This window comes from Oncorhynchus gorbuscha, linkage group LG07, assembly GCF_021184085.1.
Source record: "Oncorhynchus gorbuscha isolate QuinsamMale2020 ecotype Even-year linkage group LG07, OgorEven_v1.0, whole genome shotgun sequence".
Taxonomy (NCBI): Eukaryota; Metazoa; Chordata; class Actinopteri; order Salmoniformes; family Salmonidae; genus Oncorhynchus; species Oncorhynchus gorbuscha.
In genome coordinates this window covers 45,730,274-45,751,985 of record NC_060179.1, presented here as the reverse complement: position 1 = coordinate 45,751,985, position 21,712 = coordinate 45,730,274, and the positions used below count along the sequence as shown (strand labels likewise).

Sequence of the window (21,712 nt, the reverse complement as noted above, 5' to 3'; positions counted from 1 at the left end):
TAATTGCTTATAAACGCTAATACATTTTTATAAAGTTATGAAATACATATTTATTGATATTTTATACAAGTTTTAATAATGTTTATTATTGACAGCTTTTATAAAGTTTAACCCAAATTAGAAAATAATATTTTATCTCTTAGTATTTTTTGTTGATTGGGAAAAATAATAAACTGTAGAGAAACATTTTCTGTTTATTTTTCCCTGCAATAAATATGTTTATGTTAATTAACTTGATAGAAATAATTGTTGCATTGGAATGCATCACCACCCCATCACTGCACATACTGCTCGCAATCACAACATGCCCATATCTGCACAAAAACATGAGTGTTTGCGCACACACACACACACACACACACACACACACACACACACACACACACACACACACACACACACACACACACACACACACACACACACACACACACACACACACACACACACACAGTGTACAAACCAAAGTGATTTTTCACAAACGCGAAATAATGTCAGGTCTTGTCTCCAAGGAGATGGAGGCAGTTGCTAAGATACTGTGACACTAGGATCTCTCCTCTTGCTCTCTCTCTCTCCCTCCCTTACACAGCACACAGTGTTGTCACCATGAATAGCACTAAATTATCTCAGTATCTTTCTTTCTCTATTACAGATGACGTTGAACAGTGTTCTGTCTTTTCAGTCACAGTTCTATAAATAGAACAGATCCAGAAGTCTAAAGTACCAAAATGTCATTTCATTAGCAAGCTCACATCAGATGCTTATCAAGCAGACTGTTATTTTGTTTAGTAGAATCTCAAAGTATATTAAATTACTCACATTGTCAAACAATGCATGTAAACTAATGTTCACTACAATAGGATTGCATGCAACTAGTGTGGCTATATCTGAAAAGACAGGGCATAGACAGCTATCCAACATCCTTGATCCAGTGTCATGGAAATTATGATTATGTACCAGCACCTTCCTGTGCATCTCCACAGTCCTAGCTGCACCTTTCCAGAGCAAACAGCATGCTACATGTGTCTTGCAATGGCATGTCACTGCCAAATCTCCATCCCCCTCGATCTTTCTATCTCTCTACCATGTGGATCCTAACACACCATTAAGAGTTCATGTGTTTGGCTGTATTGGAGATGGCGCTCATACACACCTCTCTCTCAATAGCAGAATTAGTCTCCTCAACTGTATTTCTGTCAGAGAGCCTCTCTGCACTGATGACACAAGCAATACAGCGATGAGTGTTTGTTCATTCAACATGCACACACACTCACACACGCGCAAATGCGCAAACAAACAAACTCACACACACACACTGCCACACATGCAATGCCACAGTGAGGATAGAGTGTAGCGAGAGGGGGGCAAGAGGGTAGGCAGGGAGTGGGGTGGGCTGGGCTTTGGTGGTGTGTGTTGAATCATTTTAAATGGCGCTAGGATTGTAAGGGGAAAAAGATGTACGGAGGAAGAGGAGAGCAAGAAGGGATTGAAAGAGAGCCAGAGAGGGAGACGACTAAGATTTCAAAAGAAGCATGGGGGAATGCAAGGGAGCTTGGGGGAATGCAAGGGAGCACGGGAAGAGAAAGAAAGAATGAAAAGGAGGAATATCCTCTGCACCACTCTGTGACTGGAAATTTAATAGAGAGAGAGGTAGAGGGGGAGAGAGAGAGATGGAGAGAGGGGGAGGGAGAGAGGATGAGAGAAGCAAAAGGCACAGAGACCGCATTGCTTTGCGGCTCTTAGCGAAAGCTATCAATTGTGAACTATGCTCACTACGGCATTCAGGGAGAGGAAGGGGAGGAGTCGAAAAGTGAGGGAGAGGGTGAACGAATGAGAGAGAGAGAGGTACATATCTGAGGGGTTCTTCATTTGAATATTCACCTCCACAGCCTGTACTGTGGAGGTAGATGGGGGTTGGAGTTGAGGGGAAGTGGTGCTGGGGGTGTGGTTGTATAAGCTACGGCATTTGAACTTAACATGGGTTAATGTGGGTGCAGCTTGAACATTGATTGAGAGCAAATTCCACGTGCAGTTTATTGCTGAGAATAGCTATAGTATTGTGTTTTATAATTCCACACAAGTCTTAATGGTGTGCATGGAAACAGAGTGACAGGATCCAGTGCATTTTACAACCGGTTGTTGAAGTTGAGTGATGTGAAGGGCCATAACAACAGTCAAGGAGCAGAGTATACACAAGGTGGAGTAGTGTCACTCAGTAACTCCATTACTTTTAGATTAGGAGCCAAAGTATGAGAAAGACAGGACAAAGAACAGACTAATGGGACCACATGCCACACATGGCATCCCGATATACGTCATTGCTGTCCAACGCTGCTATGTCCCCAGAAAACCATTTGCTGTTATGTCTTTTCAGATGGTCCATGTTTTTTAAAATCGATTTGTTGTCCATCTGTCATAATAAGCCGTATGCCATGATGCCACAACCTTAGATAAAGTACCAAACTTTAAAACCCTAATTGAAAAGACAATGTGTTGTATGTCTAGGAAACTTTCATACTGCATTAAACCAATGTTGATTGGTCTGATATGTAAAGGTTTATGCCACAATAGTACAACTGAAAATGTCCAGGGGGTAGTGAAATAGCATTCTTTGCCAAAAGGCCCAGTGGCAATATGCTCACTAACTGTGAGATGCAATTGTGAACCAGCAATAATCTGAAGACCACCACACTGCAGAGAAATCCGGTGCGACTTTTCCTGAAATGTGCAGAATCAATCAATGAATCGATCAATAGAGTGCTTAGTCACATCAAACACTTTACACTCTGTGACTACAGTTTGTGGCCGGCCATAGATGTATCTAGGTTCCCTCAAATCCACTGGACCTGAAAATAGCCCACTCACCTGGCATTACAGACCATAATGACATTAGTGCATCACAGCCATTTGTCTTGGAATATATATATATATTTATATATATTAACCTTAATTTAACTAAGCAAGTCAGTTAAGAACAAATGTCTTGGAATATATATATATATTAACCTTCATTTAACAAAGCAAGTCAGTTAAGAACAAATTGTTATTTACAATAAGTTTCTTGATCATGGCCGTTCATAATCAATGGTTGGTTGGTCTTCTGTGGTCCATGTTGTGGTCTACGCTGACTTCGTGGCATTCAGCTGCAGACCAACGGAATGTGCGTAAACTGTCGCTTATGCTGGAGTGCGAAAATACTATGCCAAACGGGCGCCGTCTCGTTTGCTGCCTGCGCGCGTCTCCAAGGATGAGAAGATGCTTGGATGCATCCATTACGGATTTCGTTCTTATTTGAACTGACTAACGATTTAACTATGTTAATGTATACGTTTCCGCACCCTGTTCGTGTAGTTTGTGGGTTCTGCTTATGTTGAACGTGCTATCGGTGTATAAAGTCCCTTCGTTGCGTTGGTGCTGCGGAATACAAGAGAGCCGAGCTAACATCCGTGGAAGAGAGCTAATCAATTTAGAGAAGAGAAAAAGAGGGATAGTTAAGGGGTTGGGGAACTGACGAGAAGAGAGGGAACGAAAGGAGAGAGAACGTCGACCTCACACCCCAGAAATTGAAACGGAAAGGTATGAGTCTATTGGACGTAGGTGAAATGGCCGTCGTAGTCAACCTATTTGTTATTTTGGTATGATTCTGCGTATATCAGGTGGAGACATTACCGTTTTATTTGCTCAAATTGCTTAGTATAAATGAATATCGGGGGAAACCATCGGGTTACAATTTAAAATGTTGGAAATCAAAGCTAATGTGTTGTAAGCCATTCTTAAGATAATTTCAAATAGAAAAGGTGCTGGAATCATACATCAGATTATTTTGTAACATATCTGCCTAATGTTAAATAACATTATTTTTGTTGCATTTATTTAGTTTAGTCAAGGAGAGTCGATGCAAGCCATTTTGTAATGCAGAATTAGGCCTATTCTAATTTCAATTGCGTTCCAAAGGTGCGCCGTAGCGCGAGGCTAGCTGCATTATTGGAATTATATGATCATTTATAGTCACCAGGGTTTATTGTGCTTTGGTCATACACTGAGGATAGATTACAACTATTTTTCATTTGAATGATATGGGAATAATCTAATTCGACTTTTTATTCCAATGAGTTAGACTCTCCATTTTATGCTGTAAAATGACCAAATGAAGATTTAAAAAATCCCCTGCAAATGAAGTATAAGCCACCATTTTAACCGTAACATAATTTCCCCTATAAAACACCGATTTCAACTATTGTTTAAATAGTCTCATCCTGACCGGATTCCCACCTTCAACAACTCCGAATCCATTTAGTGTTGTCATAGTTACAGGAGATGATGTTTGCCTGCTGCACCTGTGTGGCTTTGTGTTAATCTCAGACCAGCTGTAAATATTAGGCCTAATTGAGCCTGGTATACAGGATCTCTCTTAATGCTCAGGTAGCCTTTAGCCTAAGAATATTCAAAGCCACAAATGCTAACACTTAAAGACTGCTTGTGTAATGCTTTATAACTTGTTATACCCATATAGGCTATTAAGCTTTTATACTGTCTCATAATAATCTGTATAACAGGCTACATTAGGCCTATGTCTCTGTTATCTATCAACATTTCAACTGACTCAAAATGGCTGTTATTTAATCATGATTAATATAAGACTATTATAATAGTCTACATTATACAATGCATTATAACTGCATAATAATGCACATAATAGTTGCAGGCTTTTGAAGTAAATTATAACCAAAGGCTATTTATGTAAGTGTCACCCCACAATAATCACCTCAACATGTGACCAGATCCAAAGAATAACGCATTGGTAGAATATGGTGATCACACAATAATCATGTGTTTGTATAACATTTGGTCAGCAGGTTGCAGATCATTTGTTTCTTCACGATTGAATGCTTTCTTCTCCCACGACTGATTGTGTGTAGTAGTACATGGGTGCCACCATGTAGAGAATGTTTTTCAGCAGAATCGGCAGAATGAATACACCTCTGATCACGAGTAAACACAGTTCACTTTCATTGCAGTCACGTTGTATTCCTTCTCGCATCTATGCGATCTCCTCCTCACCCCCATGTGGAGTCCAATGCACAACACATCAGCTGTATGTGACCCGGTGAAAAAACCCTTCCAAGCCAAACCGCTACATACAGCCTACATCATTGTCACCATATTAGCTAAAGTGACGTCATAGTCATCATAGCTAATATAACTAATGTGTTAGTAAACCCGCTACAATCATGCAGTAATGTTACAATGTACAGTCAGTAAGCAGTTCCACTGGTGGGCCCCGGTGGCAATACATTAGTCAAACCAGAAGTATACCTTAACTTGGAAGAGTTCCATGTGTTGTGTTGGAAAGTCATAGCTAGCTAGCTAACATAGCATCCCTTTGTTTGAGTAGGGTGTTTCAGTAGGCTAAACTAGATAGCTGCAATTGCTAGCTAAGTAAGTGAAACTGAAAGTGGGAAGAAATGACACTCTTTCTCCTTTAGTTTGTGGAGAAATTAATTTGTTAAAAACTATTCAACTACTGTCTTTCTCTCTCTTTGAGTCAACTACTCACCACATGTTATGCACTGATGTGCTAGCTATCATTTGATTGGGTGGACAACATATCAGTTCATACTGGGAGAGCTCTGAAAGGTTGGAGGACATCCTCTGGAAGTTGTCATAATTACTGTGTAAGTCTATGGAAAGGGTTGAGAACCATGAGCCTCCTAGTTTGTGTATTGAAGTCAATGTACCCTGAGCTGTCCTCCAGCTACACCATGGTGCTACCCAACAGAGTGCTGTTGAGGCTACTGTAGACCTTCTTTGCAAATCGTGTGTTTTAATCAATTATTTGGTGACATGATTGTATTTAGTATAGTTTTATCTAAAAATAATAACTTTTAAAATGCTTAAAATGTATATTGTTATGAAATTCACTGAGGAGGATTGTCACCCCCTTCCTCCTCTGAGGAGCCTCCACTGATATGTAACCAATTGACCCTAATAAGAGAATATGCACTATAGAATTGCACCATTGTACCATCGACAGTGCACAGAGTGTATGAAAGTGACCTCAAAAAAGGGATACATCTATGGACAACAATGTGTGTTCTGTTAGATGTTTTGATGGCCTTGGAATGAGTCTTAGGGCTGGATTCAGTCCATATTGCTGAAGATAGAGCAGTAAACATTTATTGCAATGTTCCCACTTTGTCACAGAGATTCACGGTAAACACTGCATATATCGGCTCAATCGGAAAATACCTTTACATTTAAATCACTCTATACCACGGCTCTTCCGCAATACGGATTGAATCGAGCCCTTAGTGAAGAGCAATCTTTCCCCTATCAAGCCATGGGTCTGGCTAATTAACTTGTTTTACAATGGTTTGTCTCTCTGTCGTCTTGTAAAGCCCAACATACAGTTCTTATATAATGAAAATGGACATTTCCTGAACAAGATCGGCACGATAAAATGGGACATTTTCACAATTATGGACAGGCCCATTGTCTCAGAGGCATCATCCTGTAGTGTAGGCCCCACTTAGATTGTGAGCGGACACCACACACATTGAATATATTCCCCTTCTCCAATTCTACTGTCTGTTGCAAAGACCTGGAGGCTATGTTATGCACATTGACACAATAATAATTTGTCTCAATGTTGCAATTATAGTGGAGGATCATGGATTGAAACTGTACTTTGGTGTGTGTGTGTGCTGGTTTCAGTGGCGATTTTCGCATGTAAATCTTGGTAGTGGGAAAAAACCATGTGGGATGCATGCCACCTAAGCCACTACACAACACAACATTAACAATGTTAACAATACATTAATTACACTATACCACTGCTACACCTGGCTATCAGCGGAGCCTTGTCTGGCAGCGAAACAGTTTGCTCAGCCTCATTTACTGCCTTTAAAAAAACATAGCTGATATGGCTGACTTGCTTAAACTAATGTGGTTTCTACTGACAATTGAGATGCACAAACTATGGCATAAGGGTGACGACGAGCGGATAAGAGGCAATCCATAATTTCTATTAAGACATTAATGAGCGAGCTAAGACCGACGGTGACAGAATTCAGAAAATGGGCTGTTCTTACAGTGTTCTCCCTGTACACCAAGTCAGAACTGTAGGATAAATAAAGTGGGCATATAAGCAGACAATGAAAGCTCTTGCAATATTTGATGATTACATTTCTCAAAAACAGGTTATAGGCTACATGTGCACCACCAAGTCAGAACAGTAGGCGAAATTAAGGGGCTGAAAATAGACCAAATTATGAGGGGGAGGCACATGGGCTACTAACAGCTTATTACACAACATGCACTTAGTATTACTTTATTAGCTACAGTATACATATCTCCCTGGCAAAAAAACATAATTTATGAAGCAGCATACAATACATTTTTGGACTCACCTTGTTGTGGTCACTTGAACAGGAAGGATGTGCGGCGGTCCTTTGTGGGTAAATGTTGTCATAAAACTTTGTCATCAAAGTCTGTCATTCTCTGGATTTGTGGTGCTTTCAAGACAACTGGGAACTTGGGAAAAAAGGTTGAATCATGATGACGTCAGTGCTCTTCAGGTCGTAGCTCTAGAAAGAGTCCCAAGTTCTGAGTTCAATGAAAGTTCAAAACGTATTTTCCCAGTCGTAGCTCATTTTTCCCAACTTCCCAATTGTCTTGAACTCACTAAAGTCAGATTTGGCTCTTCCGAGTTAACAGTTGTTTTGAGTGCAGCACATATCATGCTTCATTGACAGCATGGTCAATGTTGAATGTTTATTATTTTCAACTAGGAAAAGAGACCCTTAATATTAGACTTGGGACCACACAGCCACTCCACTGAATAGCAGGCTAATGATTGCTTTGCAATGCTTGCAGTTAGCCACTGATTCCTTCCAAACCACTTATTGTTGAATTTGCGATTTCCAACTTGTTGAGTAATGTTTATGTCCAATGGCCAATGAGCACCATATGTTGTATCTATAATTTATCTTCATTATTTCTCTTCATATGATAAGGATTAAAAAGGATTTGCCAGTAGATTGTTGACTTGAGTCATGATGATGACCGCTAGGTAAGATTTTGAAAGTATAATGTTGACATGATCAGTCCAATCAAAGCTACTGTAGATATAACGTGATTTGACGTTGTTTTATCTGTGGCCAATGACCTTGAGCCTTCTTGGATGGGCACTTCTAATGTAACTCTATGGCAGCACTCAAGGGGCTATAATTTTCAAGGTCCGCCCTTAAACTTGGAGGTGACGTAGTGTCCCTATGAGTGACGAAACACTGAGCCAATCACGGCGCAACGCTCCGTATTTTCTGCTGGCTAGCCCCATCACCATAGAAAGCACTGAGCTAGGCTGAAACACCTGCATTTTGGAGCTGCATTACCCGAAGAAAACAAAAAAAGAGACCATGCTTGTATGCAGCTTTATTAAGTCAGTGATATACACTACCAGTCAGACGTTTGGGCACACCTACTCATTCAAGAGTTTTTCTTTATTTTTACTATTTCCTACATTGTAGTGTAATAGTGAAGACATCGTAACTATGAAATAACACATGGAATTATGTAGTAACCAAAAAAGTATTAAACAAATCTAAATATATTTTAGATTTTAGATTCTTCATAGCAGCCACCCTTTGCAGCCACCCTTTGCCTTGATGACAGCATTGCACACTCTTGGCATTCTCTCAACCAGCTTCACCTGGAATGCTTTTCCAACAGTCTTGAAGGAATTCCAACATATGCTGAGCACTTGTTGGCTGCTTTTCCTTCACTCTGCAGTCCAAATCATCCAAACCATCTCAATTGGGTTGAGGTTGAGTGATTGTGGAGGCCAGGTCATCTGATGCATCATTCAATAACTCTCCTTCTTGGTCAAATAGCCCTTACACAGCCTGGAGGTGTGTTAGGTCATTGTATTGTTGAAAAGCAAATGATAGTCTAACTAAGTGCAAACCAGATGCGATGGCGAATCGCTGCAGAAGGCTGTGTGCCTTGAATTCTAAATAAATCACAGACAGTTTCACAAGCAAAGCACCCCCCACACCATCACATCTCCTCCTCTATGCGTCACAGTGGGTACCACACATGCGGAGATCATCCCTTCACCTACTCTGCGTCTCACTAGGACACTACAGTTGGAACCAAAAATCTCAAATTTGAACACAAATTTGGAATTTGGACAAAAATCTCAAAACAGACTAAAGGACAAAATTCCCCAGTCTAATGTCCATTGCTTGTGTTTCTTGGCCCAAGCAAGTCTCTTCTTCTTATTGGTGTCCTTTAGAAGTGGCTTCTTTGCAGCAAGTCCTGCAAAGAAGGACTGATTTACGGAGTCTCCTCTGGACAGTTGATGTTGAGATGTGTCTGTTTGTTGAACTCTGTAACGGATTTATTTGGCCTGCAATTTCTGAGGCTGGTAACTCTAATGAACTTATCATCTGCAGTAGAGGTAACTCTGGGTCTTCATTTCCTGTGGCGATCCTCATCAGAGCCAGTTTCATCATAGCGCTTTACGGTTTTTGTGACTGCACTTGAAGAAACCTTCAAAGTTCTTGACATTTTCCGCGTTGACTGACCTTCATGTCTTAAAGTAAATATGGACAGTTGTGTCTCTTTGCTTATTTGAGCTGGTCATGCCATAATATGGACTTGGTCTTTTAGCAAATAGGGCTATCTTCTGTTTACCACTCCTTCCTGGCTCATACACATTAAGAAGGAAAGAAATTCCACAAATGAACTTTTAACAAGGCACACCTGTTAATTGAAATGCATTCCCGGTGACTACCTCATGAACCTGGTTGAGAGCATGCCAGAAGTTGCAAAGCTGTCATCAAGGCAAAGGGTGGCTACTTTGAATAATCTCAAATATAAAATATATTTTGATTTCTTTAACACTTTTTTTGCTTACTACATGATTCCATATGTGTTATTTCATAGTTTTGATGTCTTCACTATTATTCTACAATGTACAAAATAGTCAAAATAAAGAAATCCTGGAATGAGTAGGTGTGTCCAAACTTTTGACTGGTATTTTATTTGTTTTACATTGTTTGCAAACTGATATGTGACATGTATTAATGCCTAAATAACATGCAAAACAGGCAAGCACCCAGAACGTTTTATTTTTTATTTTCTAGAAATGTAGTGCTCAAAACAGGTGGGCCTCTGCCCCACCTGCCCTGAATGACAGGTGTGGCTGGTGTGAGGGTGGGTAAAGAACATTTCTGTAGACCTATAATTAACATATTCTTAATGGCTGCTAAAACAATAAATATTTGAAAAGCGATTGATGTTTACCTAATCTGCTGCCTATACTGTATGCCGATTAGGATTCATGAAGAGTTTGTTTCCTGTTATTGTGAAAGGCAAGAGTCGGCCTTCGTGTGCAATGCATACGTTTTGAGGGATCATCACTGAACCAGATACTGTGACATGTTGGTGTATGTGCAATTAACGGTTTCTTTCTTTCCCCTGTATATATGTTACGTTTGGTGTAAAAATATATTGGACTCACTGAGGCTACTCAATAATTATTACTATTACTGAGATTGGTTTGGGTGAATTCTTTGAACACTTGTAAAGCACTTTCTTAATGACCCCTTTGTCAGAGAAGGAAATATATTATGACTACTGAGCAAGTGTGGGCTGTTGACATGCAGTCACTCGACCATGTAGTAGCCTACGGAACCCTAAAAGCTTGTGGCTTACGTGTTAATTGAGCAAAAAGAGAGACACTGATTTGTTGAAAACAACTGAAGTACATCTGCTAGCAAACTGCTAACTGCACAGTGCTAGAGTGGAATAGGATAGTGCACTGGGCAGTAAAACACAAGATGGTGTGTGAGTCCGGTGCCATAGCAACCAGGTTTCTAGGACCACATGAATTAACGGTACTGAATCGGAGAGAGGATGTTTTGGGCTAACTCTAAACCTGGGTTCAAATCTGACTATTCACCAGAGAAGTATGATATGAATGTTTGAACAGCAGGGCCTTGACCTACATACATTATTTTATTGAAAGTCTCCATCTTTTGTCGGTATTAAAGGGACAGTACAGGGTAGTTTGTGTGGAGGAGGATGGAATGGGGTTCCCATGTTTGTATATATGCTAAGATGACCATGTTAGCTATTTTACTACCCAAATTCCGGCGCACAATTGGCCCAGCGTCGTCCGGGTTAGGGTTTGGCCGGGGAAGGCCGTCATTATAAATAAGAATTTCTTCTTAATTAACTGACTTTCCTACATTAAAAAATAAAGGTTAAATACAAATTGTGGAAGCACTGTATTCTATGTGGCAGAAACGACCAGGTAGAAATCATATAGTTGGTACACATCAATAACCTATAAATTACTTGTTTGTGTAAAAGAAATGCAGTATGTGTACATCCTGAGTAGCCTGATGGTAATCACACGAGAGGTGCAGGGCTGAGTTGCTTAACAGAAAAACCTGTTCACTGTGTAATGGACTATTGAAATGATATTACACTCCCCTCCATATGTATTTGGATAGTGAGGGTAAATGCTTCATTTGGCTCTTTACGCCAGCATTTTAGATTTCAGATAGAATGTTTCATATTAGCCGACGGTACAGAATGTCACCTTTATAATCTTAGGGTATTTTAATACATATCTGTTTTGCTGTTTTCGAAATTAAAGCGATTTATGTATCTAGTCCCCCCATTTGAAGAAGTTATAAGTATTTGGACATTGACTTATAGTGTATTAGTAGTCAACTGTTTCGTATTTGGTCCCATATTCCTTGCACGCAATGACAACATTAAGCTTGTAACTCTACAAACTTGTTGGATGCATTTGCGGTTTGTTTCTGTTTTGAATGATGTTTTCCCTAATAGGAACTGAATGGTAAATAATGTGTCATTTTATATTATTATGGATAATCACGAATGAGGCAAAGAGATCATACCCCCCCCCCCCAAAAAGGTTAACCTCCCTGTTATTGGTAACGGTGAGAGATAAGCATCTTTTGTTGTAGCCTCTGAACAGCATCTCGCTCATCATTATTCATGATTCATTCATGATTTTTCTTAATCATGGCATTATCAGGATTAATCTGGAAGTGTTCAGAAACATCTAATCTACTCACTTAGAAATAACATTACTCCAGACATCATTCACCGTTCAGTTACTATCGGGCAAAACACAACCTAATCAAATTTCAAATGCTCCCAACCAGTTTTTAGAGTCACAAGCTTGATGTAGTTACATTGTGTGCACGGAATATGGACCAAATACTAGAATAGTTACATGAAGTGCTTTCCTTTCTAAATGGTAAAACAGATCATGTGCATGAGAATACCCTCAAATAAAGGGTGGCATTCCTTATTGTTGCCTCATATTAAACATTTGATCTCAAATCCAAATCCAAAATGCTAGAGTATAGAGCCAAATTAAAAATTCCTAAATACATATGAGGGGAGTGTAGAAGCAATACTAGGGGGTCCCTCAAGTTTAATTCAGGATCTTGCACCCCAGTCCAACCCTATAGGCCTATTGGAGGAAGCAGAACAGTCAGGTGCAGATGCAGACCAGTCAGGAGAGGTGCAGATGCAGACCAGTCAGGAGAGGTGTAGATGCAGACCAGTCAGGAGAGGTGTAGATGCAGACCAATCAGGAGAGGTGTAGATGCAGACCAGTCAGGAGAGGTGTAGATGCAGACCAGTCAGGAAAGGTGTAGATGCAGACCAGTCAGGAGAGGTGCAGATAACTGGGTTACACTTTGGTGTGGCAGTACACCTCAGCAACTTTCACTGGGGACAAAGGGGACATGCCCCCCCCCCCAGTTTTATAGTTGGAATGTGATACAAAACGAGGCAACGTTGTGGTTGAATTTACCACAGGTGGACTCCAAACAAATTGTAGAAACATCTCAAAAACAGAGTGGCCTCCATCATTCTTAAATGGAAGAAGTTGGTCAGGGAGGTGACCAAGAATCCGATGGTCACTCAGACAGAGCTCTAGAGTTCCTCTGTGGAGATGGGAGAAACTTCCAGAAGGACAACCATCTCTGCAGTACTCCACCAATCAGGCTTTTACAGTAGCATGGCCAGATGGAAGCTACTCCTCAGTAAAAGGCACATCAAAGCCCTCTTGGAGTTTGCCAAAAGGCACCTAAAGACACTCAGACCATGAGAAAAACAATTCTCTGGTCTGATGAAACCAAGATTGAATTATTTGGCCTGAATGCCAAGGGTCACGTCTGGAGGAAACCTTGCAACATCCCTACGGTGAAGCATGATGGTGTTAGCATCCTGTTGGGATGTTTTTCAGTGACAGGGACTGGGAGACTGGTCAGGATTGAGGGAAAGATGAACGGAGAAAAGTACAGAGAGATTCTTGATGAAAACTTGCTCTAGAGTGCTCAGAACCTCATTCTGGGGTGAAGGTTCACCTTCCAACAGGACAATGACCCTAAGTACATAGCCAAGACAATGCAGGAGTGGGTTCGGGACAAGTCTCCGAATGTCCTTGAGTTGCCCAGCCATAGCCCGGACTTGAACCCGATCGAACATCTCTGGAGAGACCAAGTACAGGTGTGCCAAGCATGTAACGTCATACACATTAAGACTCGAGGCTGTAATCACTGCCAAATGTGCTTAAACAAAGTACTGAGTAAAGGGTCTGAATACTTATGTAAATGTAATATTTCATTTCTTTATTTTAATACATTTGCAAAAACTGTTGAAAAAAAACTGTTTTCGATTTGTCATTATGGGGTATTGTGTGGGATTGATGGGGGGGGGAACAATTTAATCCATTTTAGAATAAGGCTGTAACGACAAAAATGAATACATCTCACTCAAAGTAGTAGTAACATTTTGCATAAAAGTTATCTTACACCTTCCCCTCAGTCAGTTACAGGAAGCCCTCATTAATTGTGCAACATCGGTTGAGACTAGTATTTAACAATAACCATTCAGTTTGGATTTGAAAACACACACTTTCAATAGGAATAATGACAAAATGTAACAAAATGTGGAAAAATTCAAGGGGTCTGAATACTTTCTGAACGCACCGTATATAAACTTATTCAAGGAGGACACAGTGTTCTTGGGGACCTTCAATGCTGATGAAATGTTTTGGTGCTCTTCCCCAGATCTGTGCCTCGACACAATCCAGTATCTGAGCTCTACGGATAATTCCTTCAAACTCATGGCTTGGTTTTTGCTCTGGAATGCACTGTCAACTGTGGGACCTTATATAGACAAGTGTGTGCCTTTCCAAGTCATGTCCAATCAGTTGAATTTACCACAGGTGGACTCCAAACAAATTGTAGAAACATCTCAAAGATGATCAATGGAAACAGGATGCACCTGAGCTCAATTTTGAGTCTCATAGCAAAGGGTCTGAATACTTATGTAAATAAGGTATTACAGTTGTAAATTTGTAATATATCTGCAAAAATGTTCACTTTGTCGTTATGCGTAGTGTGTGTAGATTGTTGAGGAAATGGTTTGATTTAATCCATTTTAGAATTAGCCTGTAATGTAACATAATGTGTAAAAAGTCGAGGGGTCTGAAAACTTTCCGAAGGCACAGTATATTATGTCCCCCCCACATCTAAAACCGAAGTTGCGTCCCTGCCCCTCAGTATCACAAAGCAAACCCCCCAGTTCTTAGTAATCAGTACAACCGATTGTGATTCAATGAATATCTGTCTTTCAGAACAATAGAGCAAGGTCACCATGTATTGGATGTGGGGAAACTTTAAGCTGTTTCCCTCATGTAGCAATAGTTGTGTAACATTTATTTTAAAAATGGGTTATACTTCATTAAATATCATTTCAAACTGACAGTACAGTAATTGCTTGTTATTGTCTTTTAAAGTGATGTTGGTATGTGATCAAGGCTATTTATCTCTGCAAATACCTTTTCTCCACGCACATTACCGTGTGTATGATTGTGCTCATAAATACCAAAAGTGTTTCTTTTACTCTCATCATTGAGTAATGAATCAAACGCTACATTTATTTCAAGACCAATATTTATTTTGCTCTAGGCCTGTGGTGCTTTGAGTTGTGACACACCTTAGCTTTCAAGTGAGCTCTTTAGAATTTTGTGATCCACCTTTTGAACAAGTATCAAGCCTCAACCAACATTTTTACCTCGACCTATGAATGAAATAGTAGGTGACTCACTAGTAGGCTCTAGAGCCTAATTTGTGAGAACCAATGCTCTAGTGTAAACCTGAAAGGTTACATGCTTTCAATGCATTTTGTCTATTGACCATCAATCTTGCAATTGCATTCCACATGATTAAATATTTCACAGTGCTTCTACAGTTACAGAGCTTAATGTGTCAGTACTTATGCCTTGTTCAGTTGTCTGATCCCCTTTCTTTCTTTCTTTCTTTCTTTCTTTCTTTCTTTCTTTCTTTCTTTCTTTCTTTCTTTCTTTCTTTCTTTCTTTCTTTCTTTCTTTCTTTCTTTCTTTCTTTCTTTCTTTCTTTCTCGCTCTCTCCCTCCTACAGTGAGGAGCATCTACCCTCCATAGAGACACTCCTTTCAAGAGCCGATTCACCAAACAACTCCTTTTTTATTGGAATAATTGTCAGGGGACAATTATTAATTCTCCCAAAAAAATATGCTGAAAAATAGACGGCATTCTATATTTAAACTGACATGAACAAAGTCAAGTGAGGAAATATAAATGATAAATCAAGAGACCATTTAATATCTAACAGTTCTTCGTGGTTTTTAAAATGACTTGAAAGAGAAGAATAGAATGTACTGGTAAAATGAACATCAAGAGAACCGCTTAATTGTCTTGTATCAGAGGTGATTTATCAACATAATAGAACTAAGGGTGGGTCATGACCAATTTGCCATGCATGTTGTCATGATGACCAGCCCCTCCACCCCCTCCCCCCTCCTCTGGTTGGTCCAGCTTTTGCTGTGGCTTCACCACCATGGACCTCAGCTGACAGGGGCCGTGCCCCCATGTCCCAACCCCTGTAGCTGCTCCAATCAGGCAAGCCGCGTCATCTGTACAAGGAAGAGTTTAGAGGACGTACCGGATAGTATATCTGTGAACACAAGATACCTCAACTTACAAGAGAACACGATTCAGGTAAATATGCCTTTCTCTCATTACATTTACCCACGATTCATACATGTACGCATATGAACAGAGTATGCTTTACGGCAGAGAGGTTTCATATGGCTACAATGTACCAGCATGTTTTTATATCTCTCAACAGGTGATAAAGTCAGACACGTTCAAGCACCTGCGGCATTTGGAAATACTGCAGCTCTCCAAGAATCACATCCGACAGATTGAGGTGGGCGCGTTCAATGGCCTGCCAAACCTCAACACCCTTGAGCTCTTTGACAATCGCCTCACGCTGGTACCATCGCAGGCCTTTGAGTACCTCAGCAAGCTGCGGGAGCTCTGGCTACGGAACAACCCCATCGAGACACTGCCAGCGTACGCTTTTCACCGCGTTCCCTCCCTGCGCCGCCTCGACCTGGGCGAACTCAGAAAGCTGGACTACATCTCTGAGGCCGCCTTTGAGGGCCTGGTCAACTTGCGCTTCCTGAACCTGGGCATGTGCGGCCTGAAGGACATCCCCAACCTCACACCCTTGGTCAGACTGGAGGAGCTGGAGCTGTCAGGAAACCAGCTGGGGATCGTCAGGCCGGGCTCCTTCCAGGGCCTGGTGTCACTGCGCAAGCTGTGGCTCATGCACTCCAAGGTGACGGTCATTGAGCGCAATGCCTTTGACGACCTGAAGAACCTGGAGGAGCTCAACCTGTCCCACAACTCTCTGCATTCACTGCCCCACGACCTCTTCACCCCGCTGCACCAGTTGGAGCGGGTGCACCTCAACCACAACCCCTGGGTGTGCAACTGCGATGTCCTGTGGCTCAGTTGGTGGCTCAAGGAGACAGTGCCCAGTAACACCACATGCTGTGCCCGTTGCCACGCGCCCCCAGTCCTGAAGGGCCGCTACATCGGTGAGCTGGACCAGAGCCACTTCACATGCTACGCTCCCGTCATCGTAGAGCCACCCACCGACCTCAATGTCACAGAGGGTATGGCCGCGGAGCTGAAGTGTCGCACTGGCACCTCCATGACGTCTGTCAACTGGCTCACCCCAAATGGCACCCTCATGACCCATGGATCGTACCGCGTCAGGATCTCAGTCCTTCACGACGGAACCCTGAATTTCACCAACGTTACTGTGCAGGACACGGGCCAATACACCTGCATGGTGACCAACTCCGCAGGCAACACCACGGCGACTGCAGTGCTCAACGTGTCCTCCTCCGACTCCAGCAACCCCTACAGCTTCTTCACCACCGTCACTGTTGAAACCGTGGAAACAAACAATGGTGAGGATGCTGGTAGGCAGTACATCAACGAAACCTACGTACCACCAGATTACCTGGGTCCCACTTTTTCAGGAGGGGTACTGGGTAAAGGCAGGGCTGGATTCACCATATCTCCATCTCGCTCTTCTCTCCACTCTTTCTCCCCGCGTGCCACCAGAAACACTGAAAATACAGTCACAGTGTCGATAATGGATGTCACAAACATTACTGGCCTGGACGACGTGATGAAGACCACCAAGATCATCATTGGCTGCTTTGTGGCCATCACCTTCATGGCAGCCGTGATGCTTGTGGTCTTCTACAAGCTGAGGAAGCAGCACCAGCTGCACAAGCACCATGGCCCCACCCGTGCTATTGAGATCATCAACGTGGAAGACGAGATTGGTGCCGGGGCCGGGAGCGGCATCTCAGGGGGATCGACCATGCAATCTGGGTGCGGAGGAGACGGAACATTGAGGATGCATCACCCGGAAATAGTCAACCTTCCCAACATTGGGCGATCAGAGCATCTTAACCATTACTACAAGGCCAATCATTTCAACAACAATGTGATGGGTCTGAGCATTGGGACAGGGGCAGGAGTCGGTACTCTAAGCAACAAGAACAATCTATCTCCACTTAACCAGCAAGGCCAGGATATCCCAATCTCCTGTACACAGGTTCCAATCCCCTCCGCCACTTTCCAGACCATGTCTGGAAATGGCACCAACACCAACCCTCTTTCTGTTTCTCCACCTCTGCCAATGTCCCTCCCCATGCCCCCCATGGGATTACATGGATCGATCAAGGGTTTCATGGGCCAGAACCAGAACCCACAAATGGAACCTCTTCTGTTCAAGGGAAACTCAAAGGAAAACGTTCAAGAGACTCAAATTTGAGAACAAAGAGTGAGGAAAGAGAGAGAGTGCAAGGGAACGACAGAGAGGGGATTGATGGCTGGTTTACGCACTGAATGATTAGACACTACAGTGCATTGACATTACACCAAGAGAGAGGATAGACTGACACCGCAATACACAAACGCATAGGCTGGTCAGCTAAAGTGTACTGAGCCAAGGATTACCACAATGGGCCACTTGTGTTTGTAGTAACGGTCACGGCAATGGAGTTAAATATCGAACATCGCTACAATGTAAATCTGTGCCAAAGCAAATGTTTCTTGCAGTTTCTATGACTTGTATTCACATAGAAGAAAGTACTGTGGCTCAATTCCCTAAGTCATTGTTGGCCAGTCTGTCAAGACATGCACAGCACGTACCACATTGAAGTTTGAGTTATGAGACATAACAGGACTAGACATTTCTAGTCATTTCTCTTTTACAGAAAACACTTGTGAAAGACACTCTGGTAGTCTCCCTTGAGGCCGTAGGTAGGCATAAATGGAAGGACAAAGGGTACAGTACAGTACAAATTACTGTGAAAATTCACAAATTCTATAAGTATATTTTCATTTGAGTATGTAACATTGCAGATTCCAATGCAGAGATATTTTGGAGGATGTATGAGCTGTCATAGTTTGTTTTGTGAATTATCAGGGGTGGTGATTGTGAAGGTTGAATTATACACTACATATGTTTTGAGTTTGGCTACTCATCCAAAACAGAAGGGCTCAATTGCAACACTCATTGTGATGCTATGAATTTGGCTTCCATGAATATTGTAAAATCGTAGGAGAGGTCCCCCAGTGTTCTGTAAGACAAGCTTTTTGTCTGTGATAACTGGACAATTCTGTTCTGGTTCGTTTTGAGAGTATATTCCATATATTCCAGCAGGCTACTTGATTATTCAAATGAGAGCTTCAGGTGCCTGCATGTGCCATCAGCAAATGCAGGTGAAATAACTCAACAGTGAGCTAATATCATGCAAAGAATTGTATGGGCAATGGAAATGTTGACAAAGTGTAAAACAACAGATCAGTGGCAAGATATTTGCTAGAAGTGGGGAATTTGTTATGAACTCCTTTCTCATGGTGACCATTTTGATGCTACATAATGCCGCCAACAGGGTGATTAAAATGGCTGTCTTTGCCATGGCATTCAGTTGGTGGGTTCAACCACCATATTTGGTTTAGTGTAACAGAAATGAATGATAATAGTATTTGGTTGTGTGACAGTTGGACAAACCACCTTTTTACAGTGTACCTTTCATGTGTTGATACCATTTAAAGCTTTGTGCATTTAAACTGTCTTCAATTATTTTTGCTTAGTTTGATATAATGTGTACAATTGTCTAGCCATGTATCATTCACATAAATAAATGAATCATATATCGAGGTCATGGAGGTCAGTGGAAACCAATTGAAAACAAACAATAGTTATAGAGTGATACAGTAGGCTACATTTTTAATTATAGGTTGAACCTATATGGTATATGATTCACCCATTAGTCATCTTGGTAATCCTAGTATGATGTCTGTTCTTAAATATCTCATGACAGGCTTTTAGTCGTTCTAATGAGAGAGTTACATTGGCATTAAAAGGGCGCTTAAAGTGGCACAGAATCCAGTTTGTCTCCTGAAAAAGCTTCCGCTTCACTTCTTAACCTCAAGAAAATCTGAAAATGGTTGTTGCAATTGAGAGCAAACTGAACACGCCAACCATATTCAAGTGGAAGAGCGATTGTTGAGATTAGATGTATGTGTAACTGTAATACTACACACAGCAAGTAGTATTTTTGTATATGGAGGTGATCTTGCACCAACATGCTGCTCTGTGTGATTTGTTATTTCCTTTTGCTGCACCCCTCTCTCCTCGCAGAGCTGCATACATTTTCAGAGCTGGTGCCTTGAGTGAGTGGGGATGGTTGGTTCTTCTGGTTACTCCCGTAATGAGAAACAAAGGCGCATGTTTTGGGAAAATAATGATAACATGAATAATAATATGGTCAATTCTGATAGAACATATGATTATATCTGTTGTGTTCGACATTTACATAGGGCTTTCATTTAGTTTGATCAGGATTATAGTATATGAAAACAACATGCAAAACTGTCGTCAACATCGGGTCAGTTTATAGGTTGCCCAACCAAGGAACTATGAGTTTTTCCTTTACGTTTTACACCCAGTTTCAGTAATTATGGTACTTCTTCTGAAAAAGCGTGAAGTAGAATAATGATATAGTATTTGACTAATGTGGTCCGGCAGACACTTTTTGCGAGCAGGGTTCAACTGTTTCCCTACTGAGACGCTACTAGAATATAAATGAAGACTAAAAAGTCCAACATATGGCTGCACTGGTGATGTGCTACATTTGGTAACTGCCCTGTCAGGTTTCAAAGAGCATATTAAATACCCCTGAGTGTGCTACATGAGAGTAAACCACAGAACAAGATCTTGGAATTATGATATTTGGCCCAATGTTTGATGATCAACATCGCAATTGTAGACATGTCACTTTCATACCATTGGAGAAACTATGTCTATTATTAAGTTATATTATTATTTATACATTTTGTATTATTGTTGTTATTATCATGATTATTATAAGGACCCTATTACACCCTGAAATTAATGGTGTAGTAAATGTCTACCCAACTGGAAAATGATGGAAGAAATGCACAACAGGAACTACTATACAGTCACTACTAAACCATGCCCGAGCAACAACACCAGTAAAGAACACATGAACTTTGACAACTATGTCATCTTTACTCTACTTTACAAAAGAAGATGATGATGGCCTCTTGCAACAGATGGAATACTGAGTCTGTCATTGTCAACCCCCCCCCCCACAGTAATGGAATACTGTATTGTAAACCACAAACTGACCTTTTGGTACGAGATTCCGTTTGATAAACAGAACAAGAAACTGAGCTATGTTGTTTTCTGGAAAGCTTTTTAATGACGTGAAAGAAATGAAGTTAAGCTATAGCAAACATATAGATTTCTTTAAATGCAAAATAATAAAAGCATCATTTTTGTGTTCATTTGTTTAAAAGAATTCCGCAAGTGTTGGTTGTATCTAAAGTGTAATATTATTGATATGGTCATTATCAATGTACTGTCATCTGATGTCACTTATAAATCATAAACCCAGGGATACAAAATGGTGGAGTAGGAGGTTTGAAACATTGTACTACTTTTCTATTCAACTTTGGCCACATCAATACATATGGTATTTACACTTCTATGATTGTCTTACAATGACTGAGAGGTACTATACGTTGCTGTCGATGCCAGTTTGGCTTAACTTTCTGCCAGCTGTGAAGAATATTTCTCATTAAGAACTGTTCAACACACACAGTTCCAATTTCGTTTTGTTGTTTTCCCATCTTGAGCACCACATACTACAAAACACTTGAGTTTATCAGTTAAGCCAGGTAATATTCTGATGACATGATAATACATTA

General features: G+C 41.1%; 1 protein-coding gene across 1 annotated transcript; it reads left to right on the top strand.

The window, feature by feature from the left end:
* Window positions 1-3,198: 3,198 nt before the first annotated feature.
* LOC124039921 (leucine-rich repeat-containing protein 4B-like) lies at window positions 3,199-18,708 on the top strand. The gene is made up of 3 exons (XM_046356476.1): window positions 3,199-3,576; window positions 15,501-16,099; window positions 16,230-18,708. The coding sequence occupies exons 2-3, from the start codon at window positions 15,857-15,859 to the stop codon at window positions 18,240-18,242; spliced, it is 2,256 nt and encodes a 751-aa protein (XP_046212432.1). The 5' UTR covers window positions 3,199-3,576; window positions 15,501-15,856; the 3' UTR covers window positions 18,243-18,708.
* Window positions 18,709-21,712: the final 3,004 nt, after the last annotated feature.

Coding starts and splice junctions, on each gene's coding strand:
- LOC124039921 (XM_046356476.1), top strand. CDS start 15,857: ATGCATGTTGTCATGATGACCAGCCCCTCCACCCCCTCCCCCCTCCTC. Junction 16,100..16,229: donor TACAAGAGAACACGATTCAG/GTAAATATGCCT, acceptor ATCTCTCAACAG/GTGATAAAGTCAGACACGTT.